The sequence below is a fragment of the Symphalangus syndactylus genome, chromosome 10, assembly GCF_028878055.3.
Source record: "Symphalangus syndactylus isolate Jambi chromosome 10, NHGRI_mSymSyn1-v2.1_pri, whole genome shotgun sequence".
Classification (NCBI taxonomy): Eukaryota; Metazoa; Chordata; class Mammalia; order Primates; family Hylobatidae; genus Symphalangus; species Symphalangus syndactylus.
In genome coordinates, this window is record NC_072432.2 from 51,365,345 (window position 1) to 51,392,291 (window position 26,947).

At 36.4% G+C, this 26,947-nt stretch overlaps 1 protein-coding gene across 15 annotated transcripts in view; it reads right to left on the reverse strand.

Annotated features, from left to right (window-relative positions):
- The window catches only part of PTPN13 (protein tyrosine phosphatase non-receptor type 13), a 220,208-nt gene that overhangs the window by 132,959 nt on the left and 60,302 nt on the right, over positions 1-26,947 (reverse strand). For all 15 annotated transcript variants that reach the window (XM_055297064.2, XM_055297076.2, XM_055297071.2 and 12 more), the window contains exon 3: positions 12,226-12,404. In XM_055297064.2, the coding sequence (XP_055153039.2) occupies positions 12,226-12,404 (179 nt within the window). The remainder of the gene's footprint in view (positions 1-12,225; positions 12,405-26,947) is intronic.

Here is a 26,947-nt window from a genome sequence, read left to right on the forward strand (position 1 = left end):
CAGCACATCTAGATAATTTTCTGTTGGCAAAATACATCCTTTTCTTTCTCAGCTTTTCGTGAGCTGTTCTTTCCACCAAAAATATTCTTTGTCTCTGGCCATTATTGATAGGTCAGACATGATGTTTCCCCTTATACATGCTGTATAAACACTTCCAAACAAGTTAAAGCATTATCTCATATATGATAGTTAAATTTCTGCATCATACTTCAATAGTATCTCTGATGATGCAGTTAACTAATATTACCTTGTTGTGTAGTTAGATGTGTCCTTGTTTGTCTTCCTTGAGGGAAACAGCTTTTTTTTTTTTTTTTTTTAACACATCTTAGTATCCCTCTTAGCAAGTAACACAGAACTTTACATAGTAGATATTCAATACATGTCTGTTGAATTAAATTAAATGTGCAAGAAGTTCAAGACAGCCTAGTGCAGACTATTTGTATCATATTTCTCTCTAAGCTTCTTTCCAAACAGTCTTAAGTGTAAATATCTTTTCAAAGAGCCTCATATATGAAAAACATTTTTCATAATTTTAGCATAAAGGACTAATTTCATGCTCAATTATATTAATTTTGGTTTATGATTCTTTGAGATATGGCTCATGCTTTAAGATTCTTTATTATACTTACTTCTCAGTATGCCAAGTGAGTTACTATATGTTAATAATTTTTATACATGACTATAATAAAACATTCTTAAAACTAGGTTATAAAATCGTACATTTGCTGATCACCTATGCATATCATATAATGGTTAGTTGTATGTGTCAACTTGACTGGACCAAAGGATGCCCAGATATTTGGTCAAATCTCATTCTTGGTGTTTCTGTGAAAGTGTTTTTGGGTGAGATTAACATTTACATCAGTAGACTGAGTAAAGCAGACTGCCCTCCCTATCGTGGGTGGGCCCTTTCCAGTCAGTTGAAGGCCTGAAAATAACAGAAAGGTTAACTCTCCTCTGAGTAAGAGAATTCTTTCTACCTAACTGCCTTAGAACTGGGACATCAGCAAACTGAAACCTTCTTGGGTCTTAAGCCTGCCAGTCGTTGAACTAGAACCACACCAGCAATTCTACTGTTTCTCTGACCTTCAGACTCAGACTTGAACTACACCATTGGCTCTCCTGAATCTCCAGTTTGCAAACTCATCCTGAGGATCTTGGAGCTTGTGAGCCTTCATAAATGCACGAGCCAACCCTTTATAATAAACCTCTCTATACATACAAATACACACACACACACACACACACACACACACCCTATTGGTTCTGTTTCTCTGCAGAACCTTGACTAATACATATAGGTATGAAATATCTCTATAGAGAAATAAAATATGCAAAATGACAATTGCTACTTTATTAGGATGGTACTTTATATGGGTTCCACACTTTTAGTAATATTTTAAATCATAATTAAAAACACGTTGTTGAGTTGTTAGATAACTCCAGGTATGTCAGATCTTTGTTAAAATAACATGATAATATCACCTGGTACCTAATATTAGAAAAATATTTCTTACAGAATACAAAGAAAAATGCTTTCACATTTATTCCAAACAGTCGGTACAGGGTAAGTGCATGACGCTTCCATACACATTATTCATAAATTAAAAGAGTTTGTACTGTTGGTGCAGCCTGAAAAGACACAGGGATAAAGATCACTGATACAAAGATGTAACTAAATTAATACAGTAGCACTGACATCACTGACAGTGCTTAGTTCATCTGGTTAATAAATAGCAGCAGTAGATGGGTTACAGGCTGCATATATATATTGTGTAGAAAGGAGGAAGGTCACGCACAGGAAGGATTACTCAAAAACAGGCAAGTATTTGATCTACATATTTTCCTTTGTGTTTTATGTAATGAGAAAAAAGAGGAATCCACAATCCAGGATTATTAAATCTTCTATTAAAGATATCAACAAGTCCAAGGCCAAAAAAGAATCAGGCAGTACAAGTTAAAAAAAAAATGTTTTGATCTGCTTCTCACTTGTATTGCTTATTTATTTAGCTTCCCAGGGAATTTGTGGTTTTGTGACTTTTGTTGGTCCATCTGTACCTTATGGACAGCACAGAGATGCTCTATTTCCCTTCCTTAGTATAGTAGTATAGCAGGCCAGGACACAGTCCTATAGAGGTAGGTGCCTTTGATAGTGATGATTCATATATACAGGATTCAATGAAAAGATGGAAGAGCTGATTCTAGATGACATGCATGTATAGAAGAGCTAGACAACTACCCATTTAGTCAACATTTTTTCTGAAAGTCACTAAACTAGGGAGTGTGATAAGATACAAATATTTCATGCTGGTATCTATAACACTACTATCATAAGCTAATAGATATTATTGTATGTATTAGAATATAAACAGCTGGCATGTACATAATGCTTACTGTGTGCCAAGCTTACATTATATACATTGTAGAACAATTTCTTCCTTTTTTCTTTACTTTTTTTTCTTTTTTTTTTTTGAGACAGACTCATTCTGTCGCCTAGGCTAGAGTGCATTGGTGCGATCTCAGCTCACTGCAACCTTCGCCTCCTGGGTTCAAGCAATTCTCCCTGCCTCAGCCTCTTGAGTAGCTGGGATTACAGGCACCTGCCACCATGCCCAGCTAATGTTTGTATTTTTAGTAGAGAGGGGGTTTCGCCATGTTGGCCAGGCTGGTCTTGAACTCCTGACCTCAGGTGATCTGCCTGCCTTGGTCTCCCAAAGTGCTGGAATTACAGGTGTGAGCCACCATGCCTGGCCTACATTATATACATTAGCTCACTGAATCTTACAGAGGGAAGGTAACTTGCCCAAGATCACACAGCTATTTAACCGACAGAGGCAAGATTCTAACTCTGGCTTCAGTTTCTTACCCTCAGTACTACTGACATTCGGGATTGGATAATTCTTTGCAGTGGGGAGCTGCCCTGTAAATTGTAGGACATTTAGCAGGATCCGTAGCTCTACCCATTAGATGCTAATAGTACTATCTACTCCTACCCTCTCAGTTATGACAACCAAAATTGTATCCAGATATTGCCAAATGTTCCATAGGAGGGAAAACTGCCTCTGGTTGAAAACTACTAATTTAATCTGTATATCCTTTTCCAGAATTAGAAGTCTAACAGGAGAGAGAGATATATATATATGTATGCACCTATGTATTAAACAAAGTAGTAAATTTGTGCTAAGGAAACTCAACGAGACAAGAAAAGGTTATTTTGACTACAGAGGAGTTAGAAGAAACTTAAAGCAGAGGGGAATTAAGCTGAGACTTGGAACACAGACTATGTGTCCCTCTCTCTGCTCTTAATATTCTGTATAGATCTATTATCATTGTGTATATTCCCTGCACATCATCATCATCACCATCATCACCATCACCATCATCATCTTTTCTTTGTCCCTCAGCCTCCTGGTCCTTTGAGAGTAAGGTCTACTCCTTATTCATCTTTGTATCTCCTTGACCTTTTATAGTGTTGGACATATTATAAGTCCTCAGTAGATGCTCCCTGAAAGAATGGATGGTACATAGGATGTGGAAACCTGAAAACAGGGAGAAAGGCACTGCCATGCAAAGAAGTGAAGCCCAGAAGCACAAGATCTATCTAATAATCACTGGGTACAGCCTGTGCATCTAAAAAAGAGGAGTCAGAAGGTAGTTGGGACCAGACTCTGGAGAGATTTTTATGTTTGGTTAAGGAATCTGTACTTCACTGGGTAAAAAAGGAGCAACTCAGTGAAGGTTTTTGAGGGGAAAAGACCCTCATGATCAGGGCTATGACATCATCAGGTGTATTAATCTGACAGTGGCAGAGAGAACAGTCAAGCAGCAGGAATAAGAGTTAGGAGATATGACAAAAGTCCAAGAGAAGAGAAATGAGAACTTCACCATAGTGCCAGCAACAGGGCTGAAGAGGAAAGAACTATAATGGCTAAACTTAGCAGACTTGAGAAATTCAGGCAATTAAGTACATATGTGAAAAGGGAGGAACCAGAGATAGAGATAGAGACAGAGATAGAGATAGATAGATAGATGATAGATAGATAGATAGATAGATAGATAGATAGATAGATAGACAGATAGATAGATAGACAGACAGACAGATAGATAGATATAGAAAAGAAAATGTGACATGGAAAGATGAGAGTCAAGGAAGCTCATTAATATAAGTCCTGTAGGATAGAAATGCATTTCTGTCTGTACGGTTTTAACATACTGGAATATAAACTCCACGCACAGAGGGATTTTGTCCCGTTCACCACTCTATCCCTAGACCTAGCACAGCATTTGACATATAATAGTGATAGTTACTATTTCTTGGATGCTTACTACATGCTGGGTACTGTCCCAAGCACAAGTATTACCTTATTTCACTTTCTAACAACCCTACAAGTACTATTATTAACACCATATACATAAGGCACCTGAGACATGGAGACGTTAAGCGAATTGCCTGAATTCATACATCCCTTAGGTGACAAAGCCAGAATTCAACCCAGAGCCCAAATATGATAAATATTTGTTGAAGTATAAAATGGGATAATAAAATTATCATTAATGGGAAGGCTAACAGAATACTTTCTACCTCTCGATCCATTCTCTAAAGAGGAGATGAAAAGCCTTCAAAGATTTGTCTCACTGACCACAAGAGACAGCCTGGGTGAGACACTGCAGTCTGATGTGCAGATACCTCTCATCCAGCCATCTCTGGATCTCTGTGAAGAAATATGAGCTGCTTTACATGTGCTACATAGCTCCTTTTAGCAACACACCCCGGCACTGTGTGGCAACAAATCATAGATACATCTGGGTTAAAAAATTATTTTTACTCGTTGCCAAATATGGCATAGAGGAACTGTTCTCAAACTATGTTATGCATCAGAATCACCTGAAGGGCCTGATAAAACATAGGTGGCTGTGTCATACCTCCAGGGTATCTGATTCAGTAGGTCTGGGGTAGGGCCTGAGAACTTGCTTTTCTAAAAGTTTCCTAGGTGATGGTGATGCTGCTGATTGGAGGGACCAGACTTTGAGGACCACTAGTAGAGAGCATAGGGGATACAATAATGAGCAGGACAAACAGGGTCCCTTCCATATCAAATCTTCACTGCTGTATACAAGATAAGATAATGTGACATATGAGAAGTACACAGAGAGAATAGAGCATAAGAGAAAGCTTCACATCTACAGTAAAAGCCAGACAGTGAGGAGATGAGTTGAAATAGCATGAGTCTGGGTGAAAAGAGTTTTCAAAGCTGAAAGAAGAGAATGCACAAAGGTTGAGAAGAAAGAATGTGGCGTATCTCAGACATTGAAGTAAATTCAGAATGCCTGAAGCACAGAGCTTGACATAAAGATAGCTCAGACAAGGCCAATACCGTACGACCTTGAAGGCCATGCTCAGGAGTCAAGAGTTCATTCAGGGGACATGGAGAATCTGAATAATTTTAAACAGGAGTAGAACAAGATTATACATGGATTTTCAAAAATGCAGACTGTACTTTAAAGAATGGACTAGCCATGGGCATGACTGGAGTTGGGAGATTATTAGAAGTGTTTACAGCACTGGTCATTTGTGATGGACTGAACTGAGGTGGAAGCAGTGAAAGCTAATATATGTAGACACATATGAGATATACTAATAAGAGGTAGAATCAAAAGAAATTAATCATAGAATTTAGGAAACGGGGCCAGAGGTGAATGAAAAATTAAGAATGACACCTTAGATTTTTCCTTGGAAATTGGGGAAATGATGGTCCATTCATTTACAGGAAACACAATGGAAGGGAGAAAAGTTTCAGGGTATGAGAAGAAACAATGAGTTTAACTTCGGATCTATTGAGTCTCAGATGCCTGTGGCACATTCCAGTGAAGATATCTAATAAGTAGCTTTACATAAAAGTCAAGAGCATAGTGCTAGAGATACATACATTTGGGATCTGTCAGCAAATAGTCAATCACTTTTTAGCCCTTTAGAAAGAAGGAAGAATAAAAGCTATGATCTCTCTATCCAGAAGAATATACAAAGACACATTTTTTTTGGTATGCATAAGATTTTTAAACTTTTAACGGCCTCTTGGGCTTTTTCCTTTGACTTCTGAGGGTATGATGGAACTTAGGTTAAGATCTGATATATAAAGCAATTGCACAAAATTGTTTAGCCATAACTCTTTTCTTTCGATATTTCCTAAAAGTCACCTCCAAAATTATTTTTAAAGCTCAAAACAGCAGGTTGTTATTTTCTAATTTTAAAATTAACCCTTTCCCCACAACGCATTACCTTTTACATTTCATCACACTTTATATACTGAGTGTGATGGTTAGTTTCTAAGACATAATAGCTTAACAATATATCTGGCAACTTATTTAACTCTAGGCTACTTACTGTAGGACTAGGAACACCAGTATCATATATTGCAAACCAAAACATGTTCTAGTGCTCTAGGGGGGACCCACTAACTGCAGAATGGCCCCAGGGATCTGCTGAAATAGATTTATTTTAGGATCCATTTTGGTGCCCTAAATCCTCTCTCATGGGGCTAAATTTCCATCTTAAGAGTTATTCCTTCAAGTTAAGATGATATAGACTTAAAGACTAATAAGATGGAAATGTGTTATCTGACTAGAGCAAAACATTAAGCCATTAACACTCCAATAACATTGCCAGAAATTAGTTTTTTAGCTAGTGGAACATAGTATGGTGAAGTGATATTTAAAGACTTAACTTTCTATAATGCTTTTGCACCTATTAAAACTCTAGGATTGGCCGGGCGCGGTGGCTCATGCCTGTAATTCCAGCACTTTGGGAGGCCGAGGTGGGCGGATCACGAGGTCAGGAGATCGAGACCATCCTGGCTAATGCGGTGAAACCCCGTCTCTACTAAAAATACAAAAAATTAGCCGGGTGAGGTGGCGAGCGCCTGTAGTCCCAGCTACGCAGGAGGCTGAGGCACGAGAATGGCATGAACCCCGGGGCCTGCAGTGAGCCGAGATCACACCACTGCACTCCAGCCTGGGTGAAAGAGCGAGACTCCTTCTCAAAAAAAAAAAAAAAAAACAAAACTCTAGGATTTGGCGTCATCCTTTATTGTGGTTAAAAAAAAAAAAAAAACCCACACAAGATTAAATTTACCGGCTGGGTACGGTGGCTCATGCCTATAATCCCAGCACTGTGGGAGGCCGAGGCAGACGGATCACGAGGTCAAGAGATCGAGACCATCCTGGCCAACATGGTGAGACCCAGTCTCCACGAAAAATACAAAACTTAGCTGGGTGTGGTGGTGTGTGCCTATAGTCCTAGCTACTTGGGAGGCTGAGGCAGGAGACCTACTTGAACCTGGGAGGCGGAGGTTGCAGTGAGCTGAGATGGTGCCACTGTACTCCAGCCTGGTGACAGAGCTAGACTCCGTCTCAAAAAAAAAAAAAAAAAAATAGATTAAATTTACCATCTATTTTTAAGTATATATTTTGTTGTTGTTGTTTTTTTTTTTTGAGACAGAGTCTCGCTCTGTTGCCCAGGTTGGAGTGCAGTGGCACAATCTCCGCTCACTGCAAGCTCTGCCTCCCGGTTTCACGCCATTCTCCTGCCTCAACCTCCCAAGTAGCTGGGACTACAGGTGCCTGCCACCATGCCTGGTTAATTTTTTGTATTTTTAGTAGAGACGGGGTTTTACCATGTTAGCCAGGATGGTCTTGATCTCCTGACCTCGTGATCTGCCCGCTTCAGCCTCCCAAAGTGTTGGGATTACAGGCGTGAGCCACCATGCCCGGCCATTAGTATATATTTTAGTAGTGTTAAGCATATTTACACTGTTGTGCAACAATCTCTGGAACTTTTTCACCTTGCAAAACTAAAACTCTATACTTATTAAACACCAATTCTTCCCTCTACCCTCTCTGCCCAGTCCTTGGCAATCACCTTTCTACTTTTTGTTTCTATGATTTTGACTACTTTAGATACTGCATATGAGTGGAATCACATAGTATTTGTCCTTTTGTAATTGGCTTATTTCACTTAGCATAATGTCTTCCAGGTTCATCCATATTGTAGCATGTGACAAGACTGTCTTTTACTTAAGCCTGCATGATATTCATTGTATGTATATTCCACAGTTTTTTCTATCCATTCATCTGCCAATGAACATTTGGGCTGCTTCCAGCTTTTGGCTATTGTGAATAACACTGCTATGAACATGGGTGTGCAAATATCTCTTTGAGTTCCTGCTGTGAATTATTTTGGATATATATACTCAGAAGTGGAGTTGCTGGACCATATGGTAATTCTATTTTTAATTTTTTAAGAAACCTTTATACTGCTTTCCATTGTAAAGTGTACAATTTTACATTCTCACCAACAACACACAAGGGTTCCGATTTCTCTGCATCCTCGCCAACAGTTGTTACATCCTGTTCTTTTGATAGTAGCCATCGTAACGGATGTGACATAGTATCTTTACAAGCCCAACATTTAACATTTTCAATTTAATTATATGATTACATATTGGACTGTGTCACTAGACAATCCTAGAGTTTCTTCTTCAGTGGCACGGGGTCCTGGCATATAACAAATATTTGTCAAATTTATGAATAAATGAAAATGGGACAGAGAATGGATTAACAAGATTTAACACAAAGTATTACGGTATAGTGTGATTAAGGGCATTTCGTTGTTTTTTGGTCAAGTTTGGTTGAGGCTTCTGCTAAGCTTGGATAAGTAGATTTACTGTTATTGTCCTTCTAAAGATGATCCTTGATTTTCAAAAAGCACAGAGAGCAATAATTCTTGATATTTAGACTACAAATTAGTGGCAATAAACAAGATTAATTTATCAGAGACATAGTAGAAATCTCTGGTGCACATCAATATTTTTGAACAGAAAGCACAACAGGAACTTGATTCAAATTCCATCCCATCAAACCGATTTCAAAGGAATTGTCAAATAAGTACACCTTCTGCCAAGCAAGCAGGAAGTAGAAAATTATCCAATAAAAGAGAAAAGCCAGAGGATAAAAGCTTAGTGTAGCCTGTATAAACCTGTCTACTCATTTAAAGGGATGTTATCTTGAAAAGTAAGTTTTAAGGTAAATACACGAAAATGCCTGTTTACATAGTTGATAGTAAGGGAGTTTTTTCATACAAACGTGTACAGTTTCCAAAAGACTTTTAAGTGTAAGTCCCTCTGAATGAGGAGAACATTGTCATGTATCAAGAGTGCTAGGCACTGAGCATTATAAAAAAATGTATATGTCATCAACAGCAAGCATTTATTGAGTGCTAGTTAATAGCATACTCTTAACTCATGAAAGTCATTAAGTGCAGCTACTTTCCTCATTTTCAAAATGCCCTTGCCATTTTAAAACCAGAATACTGTGCTAGAATATATGGCTACTCTTCTGACCTTTGCTTCATGTTATGAATAGGATCAAGATACTTGATTTTCTTTGTATTTAGAATTACACTTAAGATTTTGAGGCATGAGGTTAGCTAGAAGTTCCAATTAGACGGACTAAGAAATCAACTTTAACATGATAATGGCAACAACCCCACACCCATTTCATCCCCAACATTGCTTCTAAACACTTGGCAAAATAATAGAGTGGCTTTAGTCATTTTCCCAAACATGTGGTCTAACAGTTATTCCTAAACATAGGGTTAACTTGTTTGGGGATCTAGACATCACAAGGCAAATTGGGAAACCTCTCAGAAAATCAGAAAAGCACTTGTGCATCCCAAATTTCTACTAAGCACTTTTTAAATTTTACTGTGGATTTTAAATGCTTACAGAAATAATCCATAATATCTATGCACATATACCATACCTATTTCCAATGTTCTAATCCCTCTTTTAAAGTATTATTAAATGAATCATACAGTGTACAGAATGACTGTATCCTGTTTAAATAATAAAAATGAATAACTCTATATATATACTATCCAGCTTAATAAAACATTACCGGTACACTTGAATACCTTCATGACACATAACAATGACCAAGACCATATCTACTCTGTAACATACAAAAAGTTCTTTTCAAATACTTCATCTTATGTAATGGGAAATTTTTTAGTCTAATGCCTTAAGCATTACCCCTACCTCATAGCTACTATCTCCTTTCAATGGTTGCTTGTACCTCTCAAAATTCTTAAGTAGCTCATGGAATATCAAAGGTAGATAAACTTAAATCTGAATTCACTCTACCAATTCTTGTCAGTCTTTTTTCAGATACATAATTGATGGTTCAAATCAAGATGTCTTCCTTTAGCTTAGTCATCACACACACACTCATACACATTCAATCTCTGAAAAGAAAAATATGATTGTCAGTTGAAAGAAATTAGAAGAATTCCTTTAGATGGCAATTAGACAATGTATATTGAAGTTTAACATGTACATATTTTTGATTTAACAATTTTGCTATTAGGAAATTACTAGGTTAATTTTTACACTTATGTGGAATGATATATGGGAAAGAATGTTCATAGCCAATTCTGAATTATCTGGAGTACCCCACAGCACTAAATTACCCACAACCTGCTACATAACACAATTACCCAATGTCTGTTATAAAACACAATATATATGCCTAAATTTTTTCATAATTTTGACAATAAAATTAGGTCTTATTCTGAAGTCAGTTATATCACTATAGTCATACTGAATACTTCTATTATAAACCTTCACTTCTTCATTATGCCATCAAATAAATCATTATGCCATTTTCAGTTCTTTTCCACAGAGTATTAAAACTCCCTGGCTAGGCACGGCGGCTCACACTTGTAATCCAAGCACTTTGGGAGGCCGAGGCAGGCGGATCACTTGAGGTCAGGAGTTCAAGACCAGCCTAGCCAACATGGTGAAACCCCATCTCTACTAAAAGTACAAAAATTAGGCGTGCTGGCATGTGCCTGTAATCCCAGCTACTTGGGAGTCTGAGGCAGGAGAATTGCTTGAACACAGGAGGCGGAGGTTGCAGTGAGCTGAGATTATGCCACTGCACTCTGGCCTGGGCAAAGAAATGCGACTCTGTCTCAAAACAAAACAAAACAATACAAAACAAAACAAAACAACTCCCCAATTAGAGACTCACAAAATCTTCCTTCTCCCATAGTTATCTACTTTTGCCAAATTTAACCTCCAAAATCACAAATTACATCAGTCATGCTCCTAAAAATATGATAGATCCCCACTGCCTAAGAAGAAAGCCTCAAGTTCTGGCATTCAAAAATCGTCCTCCTTCTGACCTGGAGCCTTTCTTCCTTCCTTTAACCACATCCCCTCTAGGTAGTAATATTCTAGCCTAGCCAGTCTAACCAACCATTCCCCAATCACAGTGGACAATTTCTTACCTCTTGTCATTACCCACACCAATTACTCTGAGTAGAATGCCCTTTCTACTTATTTTTATTTATCTGAAGTCTATTCATTCTTCATAGCCTAACACAAATGCTACTCCTTCTCTGTGATATCATTCTACACTAAAAATTAATTGCTCATCTTGTACATTCTCAAAATACTATCACTCTCCATAGCATTTACTTCATCCTGCCATATATTAGAGATCAGGGGTCCCCAACCCCCACCTCCAGCCCCATACCAGTCCCATGGCCTATTAGGAAGCAGGCGGCACAGAAGGAGGTGAGTGGTAGGCAAGTGAACGTTACCACCTGAGCTCTGCCTCCTGTCAGATCAATGTTGGCATTAGATTCTCATAGGAATGAGAACCCTATTATGAACTGCACATGTGAGGGATTGAGGCTGCATGCTTCTTATGAGAATCTAATGCCTGATGATCTAAGTGGAACAGTTTCTTGCTAAAACCATCCCCCCACCACTCCATCCTTGGAAAAACTGTCTTCCATGAAACCAGTCCCTGGTGCCAAAAAGGATGAGGATTGCTGTTACAGATTGTTCTGTACATGTTAATCAGAGTCAACTTTCCAGTTACTTCTATATCTTCCTCGGGCATGGTGTTTTATACATAGCAGGTATTTAATAAGTATTTGTAAACATGTACTTCTAATGGCTAACTTTTTTCATATATTTCTCAGATCTATAAATCTTTATAAAACTATTTTGGATTCTTAAATAAAATAACTGAACTTCTTGGAATACATGATCATTTAAAACTCAATAGATTTTTCAGAGGGTTGAAACAGGGTAGTCCATTGTCTTTATTTGACCTATCCCCACCCAAATAAAAAAACAAACAAAAAAATTTAACAGTTACCTTTTCAACATCTGAGAGAGAAGTTAGTGACTGATTTTGAAGAACCTCTGGTGCAGTGAATGCTCGAAGATCCTGATTGGAAATATTTTCATCTGTAAATGACACACTACCAGATGGCAGCAACAGCAGAGACCATGGAGAAATGATGAAGCCAAGGGCAGCAGGATCAGCTAGGCTTACTGGTTTGTAATTGGACCAAAATAAAAAAATAAAAATAGAAGAAAATTGCTTAAAATTATAATCACAGGAAACAGCAATCACTTCAATGGATAATCCAGCCTATTTGTATAGATGTTAATAAGTAGTTAACATATACCAAATCAACATGCTACAAAAAGATTGGGTTTCATATAAATACAACAGGTAGCATTATTAACAACAATGCCTTGATTTGGCTTAATCTTTCAAAATCTGGATGGTAGATCCTAGAAACTAGAAATAGAGCCCTTTCATTGTTGTTCTTAAAAATTAAACTTGGTTCAAATGTTTTATCACTGTGATATATACATATGGATAAGGATTAGTAGCTCTTTAATGTTTTTTGAATTATGCATTCCTTTAAGAAATTGGTGAAAGGTGTGGTTTCTCTCTCAAGGACATTGCCCATAAATATAAAGCTCTGTATAAATTCTGAAGTTTTATGGATCTACTTATAACCCATTTATAGATCCCAAGTTATGATTCCGATTTAGACTATAGTGTTCTGAAATGGATAGAAATCAATTCCTTTGAAAATTCCTATTAGGCATTCACAAGGTTTCTAACTACAATGAAATGTCTTGAGTCAAAGTATATATTTTGCTTTAATTTAGATTTTATCTTATTTACATTTGTTCATTATTTCACTAGCATTTCAGGCAGCTTGTTTTGTACTACCAAATGTGATCAATGAGGTCCCTTAACTTTTTGTTTTAATGCTTGGCTGTATAGATGCCTAAGAGCTCATACCTAAGAGTATTAACACAAATACATTCCCTAGACACCAGTAGGCCTCCACCTAAAAGTAAAGCTGTACATTAGGCTCAACCAAACAGACTGATCAGAATAAACTTTATTTTGTCCTTCATATCAAAAGTAAGTTAATACAGGTTTTAAGAAAACTGCTAGGTGAACTTGATTATAGACTCAAGATAATAGCTATAGAAAAATCACAAAACGCCTATGACTGAAATTCCACTATTCAATCTGAATAAGTTACACTGATATCACTCTGTCAAATGATAAGACACTGACAGAAGTTCATGGAAAAGTTTATCATACAGTATCTATACTTTCCTGAAAACAATCAGAACTGAATTTTTTTTTTATCAGGACTGAATCATTCTGACTTTTTAACTTCTACCTATCATCTACATGATCAGAATACGACTTATGATTAACAAGTAAACTACTAAAAGTCATTCCTCCTTTGAAAGTTAAAAATGTGCATTTTTATGAATCTGAGACATGTCTTTAATAATGGTGTCAAAGAAGAAAAATGTGTTTGAATGCATCTTTTAATCAGTCAGCACATCTTAGGTTGCACTGAAGTGGTATTATAGACCAATGGTCCTCAAAGCCTTAACCAATCATACATCAGACTTCTGAAACTTGGCTCACAATTGTTATTGCCGAATACATTTCAATGAATCATCACAGCTCATAATCTTAGGTATATGTTGTCGTATTTTACAGTCACTATACAAGCTTTCTGTTAAAAGCCGCCTCTTAGTTATTTCATACACAGACAACACACGATCTAGCTGGAAAAGAACTGACAAAGCAAAACAATATTTCCCTTGCAAAAAGATACCATTCAAAACCATGAGATTTCATGTCACAGATATTATAAAACAATCTAAAATCAATTTCTGTCAAATTATCAACTAAGGGGAACAAACACTAGGAGACCAATTAGGAAGACAATGCACTAATAATCTGGTGTGAGATGATGATGGCCAATAAGCACAGTGGTGGCAATAGAGGTGGTGAGAACCTGCTGGTAACTGAAGATATTTTAGAGGTAGTGACAACAGAATTTCCTGACAGATTGGATGTGGAGTGACAGAAAAAGAGGACTCTGGATGACATCAAAGTTTTGATCTGAGTAATTGAAAGGACAGAGTGCCATCAACAGAGATTGTCTAAAATAGTGCAGGCTGCTGAGGTGGGGGTTAGGAGGTGGTGGCAGGAATTAGAACTTTGGGACCTATTACATTTAAGATATCTGTTATATATTCAAATGGGGACGTCAATTAGGCAATTTGATCTGAAATGTGGGATAAAGATCACAATTGCAGATATATTTTGGGAGTTGCTGGCCTACTAGATGGTATTTAAAGCCATGTGACTTGATGAGGTCACCAAAAAAAAAAAAGAATTAAGACAGAAAAGAAATGAAGACCAAGGACTGAGCCCTGGGGTACTCAAACACGAAGACTGCGCCTTCTCGGTTTTTTTTTTTTTTTTTTTTTCCCAGATTCTTCCTCTTCTCTTGGGGACTGATGCATGTATGGTGCTGTAACATCCCTCTAACACTTCTTTCACTCACTACTGCCAATCTCCATCCCACTATTTTAATTAATTCTACTTACTAGACTTTCTGTCCAGTTCTCCAGTACCTAAGTCCCGAATCTAAGTTAGGAAGCTGGGATTCTAACTGTCATGGCTAATTCCAGATTGTTTTTCTTTTGGAGGCAAAATTATGATTTTGGGTGTAACTGTTACCATTTCAAATTTATAAATGATTGAGGATCACAGCTAACACAGAGGCCTGAATGCCACCTAGAAGCCTAAATGCTATGCCCTGTCCCTGTCCTGTCACTGTGGATTCTGGTATCCACCCAGATCTGAAAAGGCTTGCTACATTCTTCTTCTTCATCCCTGGCTACAGACTGACCTTCTCACCCTCCTTAGCATGGTAGCACTAATCAGAACTGCTGAAGGTGAAAGCAATTCATAATTCCTTATCACTCTAAAATGTAGAGATTTATTCACTTACCAGCACAACCAAGGTCAGTAAACTGATTATTTCTCTGTTAAGAACTATATATCTCTCTCCTTTTTTATTAAGTTGTATTTTGTTTTTAACGGACATATAATCATACTTATTTATAGGGTACAGTGTAATGTTTTGGTACATATGTACAATGTGTAATGATGAAACTATATATTTCAACTTTTATACAATATGTTGTTTGCTTTTATTGAACATTTAAAGTATATCTTTATTTTAAACACTATATATATATATATATATATATATATATATATATATATATATATAAACATCTTCTTCCCAACATTACAGGTCATTTGCTAATAGAGTCTAAGGTATTATTGGGGAGATAATACGTACATAAATACAAGATAGAAAGTATTGGGTATCTAAGAAAGAAAAAGAGTTTGGAGGATAGCAAAATTACTTCAACTACAATAAAGAATTAATTTCTTTTTTTATATGTGGCCCTTTAATAGGTAAGACTTGACCATGGCTAAGGTTAGGATTCCAAAAAGAAGAAACAGCCAAAGCAAAGGCATGTGGGTCAGGAAGTTACTAAGTTTGTACAAGGAACAGCAAGAATTTTGGGCAGAGAAATGGTGAAGAGCAGTGAGAAACAGAATTACCAAGGAAGATCATACTTTTGCTTGTTAAAAAAATACACACAGGCTGGGCGCAGTGGCTCATGCCTGTAATCCCAGCACTTTGGGAGGCTGAGGTGGGCAGATCACCTGAGGTCAGGGGTTCAAGACCAGGCTGGCCAACATAGAGAAAACCTGTCTCTACTAAAAAAAAAAAAAAAAAAAAAAAAATTAGCTGGGCATGGTGGTGGGTACCTGTAATCCCAGGTACTCGGGAGGCTGAGGCAGGAGAATCACTTGAACCTGGGAGGCAGAGGTTGCAGTAAGCCGAGATCACACCACTGCACTCCAGCCTGGATGACAGAGTGAGACTCTGTCTCAAGAAAAAAAGAAAGAAAGAAAACAAAAATGAGAAATTACACAAATATTTTCAAATGTGATTTTTTAAATGGCTTGTAATAAAGTTAAAGTAACAGTGACAACAAACTACATTGCTGTCAAATTCCCTAAACACACACATGACATTTAAGTACTGGATTCTTGAGAAAACATAGTCAAACCACAGAAAATATTTTTAAATAATTTTAAAGGGTTATGCAAACCTGCAAGTGAGGGAATTTAGAGTTGTGGCTAGAATCAGTCTTTAATTCACTCATCTTGTCTAACTAAAAGGAAGAAATTTAAAGCAAATATATTTAAAATCTTTCAAAAAATGCTAACAAAAGAATATTTAAAAATGAGATTCTAGAAGCTTATAATTCCATGTACTGTGTTTTAATTGTGTGTTGACTGCATTCAAGAATGCTTTTATGAAAGAGTAAATCTGATATGAATTGATTCCAGTAGTCTAATGATTATATTTATAGATTTTACCAACATTCCACAGAAAAGTTGCTTAAACAGAATTTCAAGCAGCTAGAGGCAAGGTTAAGGATAAGCAGAAATTTGATATGCAAAGAAACACCTTAGAGCTTCTTTCCAATGTTCTTTTAAACTAAGATCATTTTATGTTCATCCATTTATTTTCCCTGAGGGTTCTTGCCATTTCCTCTAGATCGTCCCCTATTTTTCATCATCCACATATACTATTAAAAATTAGGGAAATAATCTTAACTAGGCAACAAACATAGTAAGGAAACACTAATCAAAAGTATCAGGAAACCACTTTGAGACTTAGAACAACAATGACATGATTTTGATCTGAAAAATCCCTTTGCCTATTCAGGCACAAGAAATTGTAGTCTTCCTATTTTATACGTTCTATTAGGGTGTCTGGCAAAAATGTATGCAGAGGCCACTGTTCTAAACTCTGAAGGATTTGACAAAGTCCCTCTATAATATGGAATTCTCTTAAAAATTCAGTTCATATGTTTATAACAATACATACATTGTTAAATCAATAATCTGGTATAACAATGCACAAACAGAAAATAAATGGTTTAGAATAGTTCCCCTACATTTTAACATTTTCTTGATAGTTTTGTGATAAATTAAAGCTCACTGGAAATTGTAGTATATGCTAGAAGTTGATTACAAAATAAAGCTGTATTAATTCCTCAAAAGTTTTGTTACCACTTTAAAAAAAAACTTGTTTCTCTAATACCATATAGGATAGAACAGCAATCCCTTATTGAAAATAAAATTGTATAAATGATTGAAATTGATATCTACAATAATGTAAATTGATAATCACAGTCTCTTTAAAGACATTTTACATGTAAGTTTTCTTGGTATAGATAATCATGCAACATCATTTACTAAACTCCTATGAGCCTCTGGTTCTCGAGAATTTATATTCTGGTGGTAGTTGGTCAGACCTTGCTAATCACCCAAATCCCTAAACTCACCTAGAAGATTTGGAAAGATACTGATATAGGAGTTAAAAAGGAATTATTTAGGCAGATAGTGAGAGTAAGGAAGTCCTCAGTAAGGTTTTCCTTTAATGAAAAGCAGTACTAAAATCATTTTCTTTTCTAACATAGAGCAGCCTGTACAACTGAGCTGCAGACAGACAAGCAAGCTGGAAGCTTGCATAGGTGAATACTGGCAGCTGTGCCAATAGGAAAAGGTTACCTGGGACTAGGCATGTTCAAAATGGCGGCTCCATCTTCCCTTCTCTTTGCCAGCCACCTGTATGGCAAGTAGCAGACAACATGGTGCCGGCCAAGTGGAAAGTCCATTTGCATAATAAGATTACGGCGGGGTAGCCAGCCTTCACCACGTACTATGTAAACATCACACCTGGTCCAGCCAATCTGTGGGCCCTATGTAAATCAGATATCACCTCCTCAAGCCTGCCTACAAAATTTGGTACACTCCCATTCTGGGCTTAAATTCCAATTTGGGAGTCTCTTTTCCTTCTCTCTCTCTAGAAAAAAAAAAAATGTTTTTGTAACCCTGTTTTCACATATTTCTCCTAGAATAAAAGTGGTTTAAGGATACAAATTATAATTTCCCTAAAGATCAGGTACAACGCCATTATAATTAATTGAAATATTTGCAAAAATTAATTCGTTTCCCATTTTAAATCTATACTACAGGTCCGCAACCTTTTTAAGTTGCTCTTCTGAAGAGAGAGAGAGAGAAGAGAGAGCTGTTCTTTCTCTTTCCTTTACCTATTAAAACCGCTGCTCCTAAATTCACTCCTTATGTGTGTCCCCATCCTTAATCTTGGTGCGAGTCTACGAACCTCGGGTATTTACCCCAGACAATGACGCTGCTTCAATATCAGAGAAACTGTCAGCTTCATTTCATTCTTTTTATAGTAGCTGACTTCAGTAATTTAGTATGTAGTCTCATTTTACTGAGAGACAGTATAGTGTAAACCAGAATCCCTCGGTTCAAATCCCAAGTTTGATATTTACAGTTTATACAGTGATCTTCAGTGAGTTATTTAGCCCCTCTGTGCCTGCATTTCCTTATTTATAAAAATCATTGTTACATCATAGATAAGGCTGCTGTGAGGATTAATGAAAAAAACCAAAACCAAAACCAAAGACTTCGAACGGTTCCCGGCATACAGCAGTAAATGCCATATAAAAGTGGTGACTATTATTATCTAATAAACCTTTTCTCAAAGATACCAGATGTAGACTACACATCTAAGAAAAGTCACTCCTTGAATTTGTCCTCAATCACCTACTTAGCATTTTCCCCCCACAGAAGACAAAGAGCATATCATCCATGACAAATACTGTAGTTCCAGAATAATAGATCTAATTCTCAAACTGTTCTATTCTAGATCTTTGGGAAATTTTTTGGCATCCTTTACGTAGAAAAAAATGTTAGAAATACAAATGATTTAAGGTACAGAGTATCCCAAAATATCAATTTTTTTAAATTAATTTCTTGGGGAATATCCTTTTTGTAAGTAGTCTATTTATTACATATTACATGATATTCCTAGTTAGCATAGATCCTCAACTTAGAACAATTGCTTTAAGATTTGACGATCAAACCCAATTACTTATTTACTTATCCATTGGTTACTCAATTACTTATTGAGTAACTACATTTGTCAAATTGGTGTTTTACTATACATAGTCATTAACTTTAGGTAAAACATGACTTATTAAATGAAGACATTTATTTGAATCCACATGATCAGTACAGTATCAGCACACAGTTTTAGAAATTTTTATTTGTAATACAAGTTGCAATATTTTAATAACATGAAATCATGCAAACATGTTACTCCAAACTGGTCTGTTTTATGAATAGGAGATAAAAGATATTTTTGTTTCTTAATGATGACATTAGCCACACAAACACACACATTTTCTCTCTTTTTAAAATGACTAAACACATGCAAGCTGCTTGCCCAAACCACAACCACTGGAATGCTGGTATGGCTACTGATTAATTAGGCTTCCAGTAGTTGTGTTTTGTTATGTACTTCCAGAACTATGCTACTTGGCAACAAAACACTAATGAAACAAGTGATATACAGACAATCTATATTAGTAAAACCAAATTGGTTATTATTAAAAGTAACGAGGCTTAAGTGATTGGACAATGTGGATAGAGGGAAGCAGGTCTCTTGCTTTCTTCTTTAGCAAGCGTGCTTGGCCACCTGATTCAAGCAGCATGAAAGAAATAGTGGCAGTTCCTTTCATTCCTCCTTCCTTATCATATGCTGAGGAGTTGCTCACTTTATTCCTTTGAAATACTATGTTCTTCCTCTTTGATTTGCCTTTCACTTCCACCTTTTCCACCAACTGCTTTATGCTTACCATCAATAAAAACTGTATCTCCCAAAATTACATGCCAAAATACTGAAAAAAAGTTTTTGTAACTGTTTTCATATATTTCTTCTACAATAAAAGTGGTTTAAGGATACAAATTATAATTTCTCTAAAGATCAGGTACAATGCCATTATAATTATCTAATTGAAATATTTGCAAGAAAAAGAATTTGTTTCCCATATAAAATCTATACTACAGGTCTACAACCTTTTAAAGTTGCCTTTCTGCCCTGCTTGAGAATAACTTACTAATTTAGACTTTGCTGACCACACACACACAAAAATTTTGGAGTTCCACTATCAAGAAAAGCAAAGTTTTCTTTCAACTTTCAGATACCAGAAACTCTATAAATTATTCACCCAGAGAATACTCTTGATCTTTATTCTCCAGTCTCTTTTAGTTACATTTTCAAGTATGATTTAAGTTAAGAGTCAGCTTGGCTTATTTGAATACTGAAACAAACTTATTTACAATGTCTGACTTTGGGAGTTTAAGGTAATTAAGAAACTACGCAGGCTTTCCGTTTCCTGATCCACTGAGGACTTTGGTGTGAATTCTGGAGACAGAGTACAGGAATCTACACAGTATTTTTAAAAAGTTTCCTGGAGATTCCAATATGTGTACCAACCTACCCTACACACAAATAAAAACCACTGCTCTCATTAGGGACATTAAAATGGTATCACTAATTAAGTTGCTTCTTGACCTTGTACTTGCTCCAATTATATGTCAATTAACTGGTATTAAGTATATATGATGAAGTATATATGACTTTATATCCTTTCCTGATGCTTTTTGTTTGTTTGTTTTGCAGCTTACAAAGCTGTAAGTAAGGCATTTTACAGGCGATACAGCAAGCCTAAAAGTGTTACAAGTAACTATTTTATCCAAATTATAATTACATCATTTTATTAGAAAGGCAGAATAACTATCATTCCAACTACAAATGAGACCTAAATAGCTCTTTTCTATTTATAATATGGAAGCTGATTAAAGAGCACCAATTTGAGACTGCCACTGAGATTTAGAAATAAATTGCCTTATCCACTGATGGGGTTCAGAACATGCTGCCCCAAATTATGGCACCTTGGTATTTGAGAAAACCACGGAAGCAGGGAGGTCATTCTCTGACCTTCTCCCACCCTTTTCCTCTGAAATAGGTCATAAGACCTTCATTCAAGAGGTGCCCTTTGTATAGCTGGAGAAAAGAAACATCCTCATCTCTGAAGACACAGGGACGAAAAGAAGAATCTGATCAAAAAGGCCTTGCTAAGTTTCCCCCAGTTTATTACCATTAGATCACACTTTGTTATCCAATTATACTCTCAACCTCATCCACTTCTCCATCAAACAGCACAAAACCCCCCATGAGTTTAATTGTTCCTTTGGGTTTTCAATTCCAAAGGCTCTTGTGTTACATAAAACTTATATACCATAAATTTGTATGCTTTTCTCTTGTTAATCTGTCTTTTATTATAGGGGCCTCAGCCATGAACCTAGCAATGGGTAAGAAAGAGATATTTCTTTTCCCCTACACCACTTAATTAAACATTAACTTCATTTGGCTTTTTCTATCTCATTCCCAAAATAAAGCAAACTACGAATGAATTTCCTAAGCATTTTGTTTCTTCTGTAACACTTTCTATATTTATTTATTTATTTTTAAGAGTTGGGGTCTCACTCTGTCACCCAGGCTGGAGAGCAGTGGTGCAATCATAGCTGGCTGCATCCTCAAACTTCTGGGCTCAAGCAATTCTCCTGCTTCTGCTTCCAAGTATCTGTAGTAAGTGCCTGTAATCCAACACTTTCTATAAACCAATATCCATAATGTATGAGGTGAGCACCTTTAATCTGTCACCCTGTCTGATATACAAATGCATTATTAGGCATATAACCAGTACTTCAAGGTCATGGAATTAATATCAATTTTTTATTTCCCTGAAGAGTATCCAAACTTTGAGAGCAAAACTACTCTATGTATGTGTAATATTTTAGCTGCAGACTTCTAAAAGACAGTTTGCTTAAAAGTGGTTTCTTTTTAAAAATATAACAGCCAGGCACGGTGGCTCACACCTGTAATCCCAGCACTTTGGGAGGCCGAGGCAGGTGGATCACGAGGTCAAGAGATGGAGACCATCCTGGCCAGCATGGCAAAATCCCATCTTTACTAAAATTACAAAAATTAGCTGAGCGTGGTGGTGTGTGCTTACAGTCCCAGCTACTTAGGAGGCTGAGGCAGGAGAATCGCTTGAACTTGGGAGGCGGAGGTTACAGTGAGCCGAGATTGCACCACCACACTCCAGCCTGGTGACAGAGTGAGACTCTGTCTCAAATAAATAAATAAGAAATAAAAATATAACAATCATATCTTATTTGACCATCCTATTAAAGCAGTTATAAAAATGTTAACCATGAATGGTAAATTCTATTTAAAAACTTGATCTTATTGTTAGCTTAACAATTTTGTCAAAGCAATTTTGGAATGATGCACTAAGCCTTTTAAAATGCTAGCATTTCTGTTGCCACCTAGCAATTTCACTAAGCCTCTGTAGATTTTACAGCTGCCACATTACATTTTGCCAGACAAAATAAACTACAACAGAGATAATTAACAGTAAAAAAAAGTTTTACAGTAAAGGACTTTTATAAAACAGCAGGTTTTTAATTTTTTTTTTATTTTTGCAAGTGCAGACAAAATTTCAAGTTAAAAGAGATCTTTTTTCTTCCACCTCTGCAATCTGCATAAATCTTGGGGTCGGGGTGTAAGAGGAGCAGATACAAAATTTAAAGAATAAACTCAGTGATTTCATTTTACTTTCAAGGGCCTGAAATTTACACAAAGACAGAAACATCAATAATATCAAAGGTGGCTGGCATTGATTTCATTTTTGGAGAATTGGATGAAAAGGTCAATGAAGAATAGTGTATATTTTTAGTTTCCAGAGGAAAATACATATATCTTTCCAGAGAGGAACTGGCTTTGTCTTGTGATGACGTGGTTCCATGTAAACATGATCTGTAGGTACTCATGAAAAATATTTTTCTGATCACTAATGCCATTCTCTGCTGCTATTGACATAACTCCCTCACCCCTCTCTGCCTTGCCACTTACCTTGTAAAGACATTTTCCTTCTCAAAAAGAGAAGGAGGAAGGAAGATTATTTGAATGGTAAACTATTCGATTTTTTAAAAATAGTATACATTTCTTATAAAAATGGTAACTACGACTGATACACATCACCCCAAGAAAGTAAAATTTTAATTTGTTACTAAATGATACATTTAATTTCTATATTGGAGAAAAGATATTGAGAAATACTTGTAAAATGTTTTCTGTAAAAGCCTTAGTCACAAAATCTGAGTGTCTCATAGAATGCTGAGTAAAAGAAGTCAGACACCCAAGAGTTCACATTGTATGATTCTATTTTTATGATGTTCAAAACCAGGCAAATATTATCTGTGTGATATGTCATAGTAGTGATTACCCTTGGTAAACAAGAATTGACTAGGAGGGAACATGAGGGAGGCTTCTAGGTGCTGAAATGCTGTGTATCTGAATCTGGGTGGTAATTGTATGAGTGCATATATTCATAAAATTAATCAGGCTGTACAATTAAGAATAATGCTGTTTGCAATATATGTTATACCTCAACAATAATAAAGTCTCTGTTAAGTATAAAAATTTAAACAATAAATATAGTGAGTAAAAGTAACATTTATCACCAAGGATAGAACTAGAGAAGATGAACTGTAGCAACTCTCCTATCTAATTGTATGGCTATTTAAATGTATAAAACTGGCTGTTTAGAACATCTGAAGTCAAAATAATTTTAAATTAAAACACAGTGTGTTGACTGTGTTTGTGGGGAAGGAGGAGTTTGCTACAAGCGTGTCATATACTTATCAAATAATCTACATTATTCATATTAAGCATGTTAGATATTAAATTTAATTTTGTATTTTATAGTTTGTTTCCAGGGAACAAATGGGTAATTTCACAAAGTTCAAACACATTTAACTTAAGGACCTGTTAATTCTGGAGTTACGAATGCAGGGCAAGATGTAGCATGTCAAAGACAACTGATACACCCTCTTAATCAACAAAATTATGGCTATAGATAATAAGGAATATAATATTAAGGCACTAGTTAGAATTCGATCTTTTAAAAGCTGCATACCCTGTACAAAGATTTACTTTAAAACTTTCAATCCATAAAAACTTTCTGTATTTCCTATAAAGTCTTTTTTAAAAAAAAACCTCAGGAATTCAATTTGAAGTTCATGCTTTGGCTCTCTTCTTATGCTTTAATTGTGTTACTTATTCTCCTCTGTTTCTACCAGATTGGAAGTTTTACACTTTCTTTTTTATTTTGTGATTATTGCTAAAAACTTTAAGGATATTCGAACTATGCAAACTCTAAGGCCAATTATTGCTATTATTCTCATAAACAGATCAACCCTTAGACTGCTTTAACTCCTATCACCGACATCAGTCTCACATACTACTGTTTTACTTATAATTTTAAATTTGAGATGATTGCTATTGATGTTTCATACAGCCATTGATTGCTTAGATTGATATCAAGTTGACTGATTCTTTTGGTTACTGTTCCTTCTTGAACCTTTTACTTCCTTCTGGGTTATATTTCCTTCCTCCTGAAATACATAAGTACTCACAGTTTTCATATGAAAATATTTTGTTTTGACCTTAATCTTGAACCAAAGGTTAGAAAGACATCAAATTCTATCTGTACATTCCAATGCAGTGGCTATCAGGCACGTGTGGCTTTTAAGTTGTTTTTTTTTTTTTCTGTTGTTGTTGTTGTTGTTGTATTTTGAGACTTTGAGTCTTACTCTGTCACCCAGGCTGGAGTGCGGTGTCACCATCTCGGCTCACTGCAACCTCTGCCTCCCAGGTTCAAGTAATTCTCCTGCTTCAGCCTCCTGAGTAGCTGGGACTACAGGCGTGCACCACCATGCCCAGCTAATTTTTGTATTTTTAGTAGAGACGGGGTTTCACCATGTTGGCCAGGCTGGTCTTGAACTCCTGACATCAGGTGATCGGTCCACCTTGGCCTCCCAAAGTGCTGGGATTACAGGTGTGAGCCACTATGCCCGGTCACTTTCAAAAATTTGAAATGTGGCTTCGGAAACTGAGGAATTGAGTTTTTAACTTACTTAAAATTTAATTTTCAGATGAAAAATCAGATATTGGAAAACTTCTAAGTATGCTTGTAACAACTTAGGTATGTAAATTACTTTTTCATCTGTATATTTTATGAAATATAAATATTTTTGATAAAATTTAGAGTCTGAATTGGCATATGCTATGAGTGTTAGATTTTGGTGACTTAGTACAAATAAAGTGTACAACATCTTATTAATATTTTTTCATACTGGTTACATATGAAAATGATATTTTTAATACATTGGATTAAATAAAATATAGAAATCAATTTCATCTATCTCTTTTCATCCTTCTAATGCAAGTCATAGAGAACATTAAATTATATATGATGTTTATGATACTTCTATTAGACAATGTTATTCTAGGTTGTTATAGTGATAATATTTTCTCTTTTTTCTTAAAATAATTATGATGTATCCTCACAGCAGTTTTAAGATTTTATTTCTTAGTGAAATTAAGTAGTTTTAAGGATTTATTTAATTCTACCAAATTCTGACCTTATTTTTATTGTTCAATGTGCTCTTAGCTAATTCTTTTTTCTTTGTAGATAATTCAGCTTTCTTTTTCTCTCTGTTTTAAAAACCTTCTCCTTGTTTATGGTGTCCTGTATTTCCAATCCCATTAATCTATGTGTAGAATTTTTTTTAAAATTTTGACGGTGCCTTAAGCGTCTAGCATTTGAAGATCTAATATTTTATCAGCTCTCAAAAATTATCAACCATTATATCTTCATTAATTGTTCTGTTTCCTATCCTCTTGGTTTTCCTTCTGGAACTCAGAGGTATGTTGGACCTTCTCATTCAATGCTTCATAAACCTGAACTCTCTCATATTTTTAGTATTAGGGTGATCTCTTCAGCACTATTTTCTAGTTTACTAATTTTCTCTTTGAAAAGACAATAGAAGTTTTTAAAAATAACCAGGAAGAAGGAGACAGAGCAAGATGGCCAGATAGAACCCTGAGCAATAATCCTCCACCAGGAACACTAAATTGAACAACCATCCATGCAAGAAAGCATCTTCATAAGAACAAAAAGATCAGGTGAGTGATAAAAGTACCTATGTTCAAACCAGGTACTTTTTATTGAGGAAAGAGGCATTCAAGAATGTAGGAGAGACAGTCTTGCATTGACTACACCAATCCCAGGCGGTGCATTGAGGAGACAGAGTCTATGTGCATGGAGGAGAGAGTGAAGTTAGTGGGGGACTTTATAATGGAGCTCAGTGTTGCTCTGTCACAGCAGAACACAACACAGGTAGGAATTCTGTCAATGCCTGTGAATGCCTATGGAGGGGGCATTCAGACCACCAGTGGGCTACAGGAGAATCCGCAACTCCAGTGAGAAGAACCCAGTTTCAGGCCAGTGGGGCTTCCCCACCAGCTGACTAAAGTGGCCTGGATCACAGAATAAACTTGAGTGGCAGTCAGGCCACAAGGACTGCAGTCCTCAGGCAAACCCTGGTGCTGCACTAGTCTCAGAGGCAATGGACTTGGAATGCAACCCAGTGCAAAACCAACTGTGGCAGCTAAGGGAGTGCCTGTATCTCCCCTCCCCAACTCCAGGCAGTGCAGCTCTTGGGGAGACACCTTCCATGTGGAGGATGGAATGGGAAGAGCACAGAGGACTTTGTCTTGCAACTTGGGCACCAGCTTAGCAGATTCCTGAAGCCCCCAGTTCCAAGTCTTTGCTCCAAGATGGTGTTTCTAGACCCATTCTGGGCCAGAAGA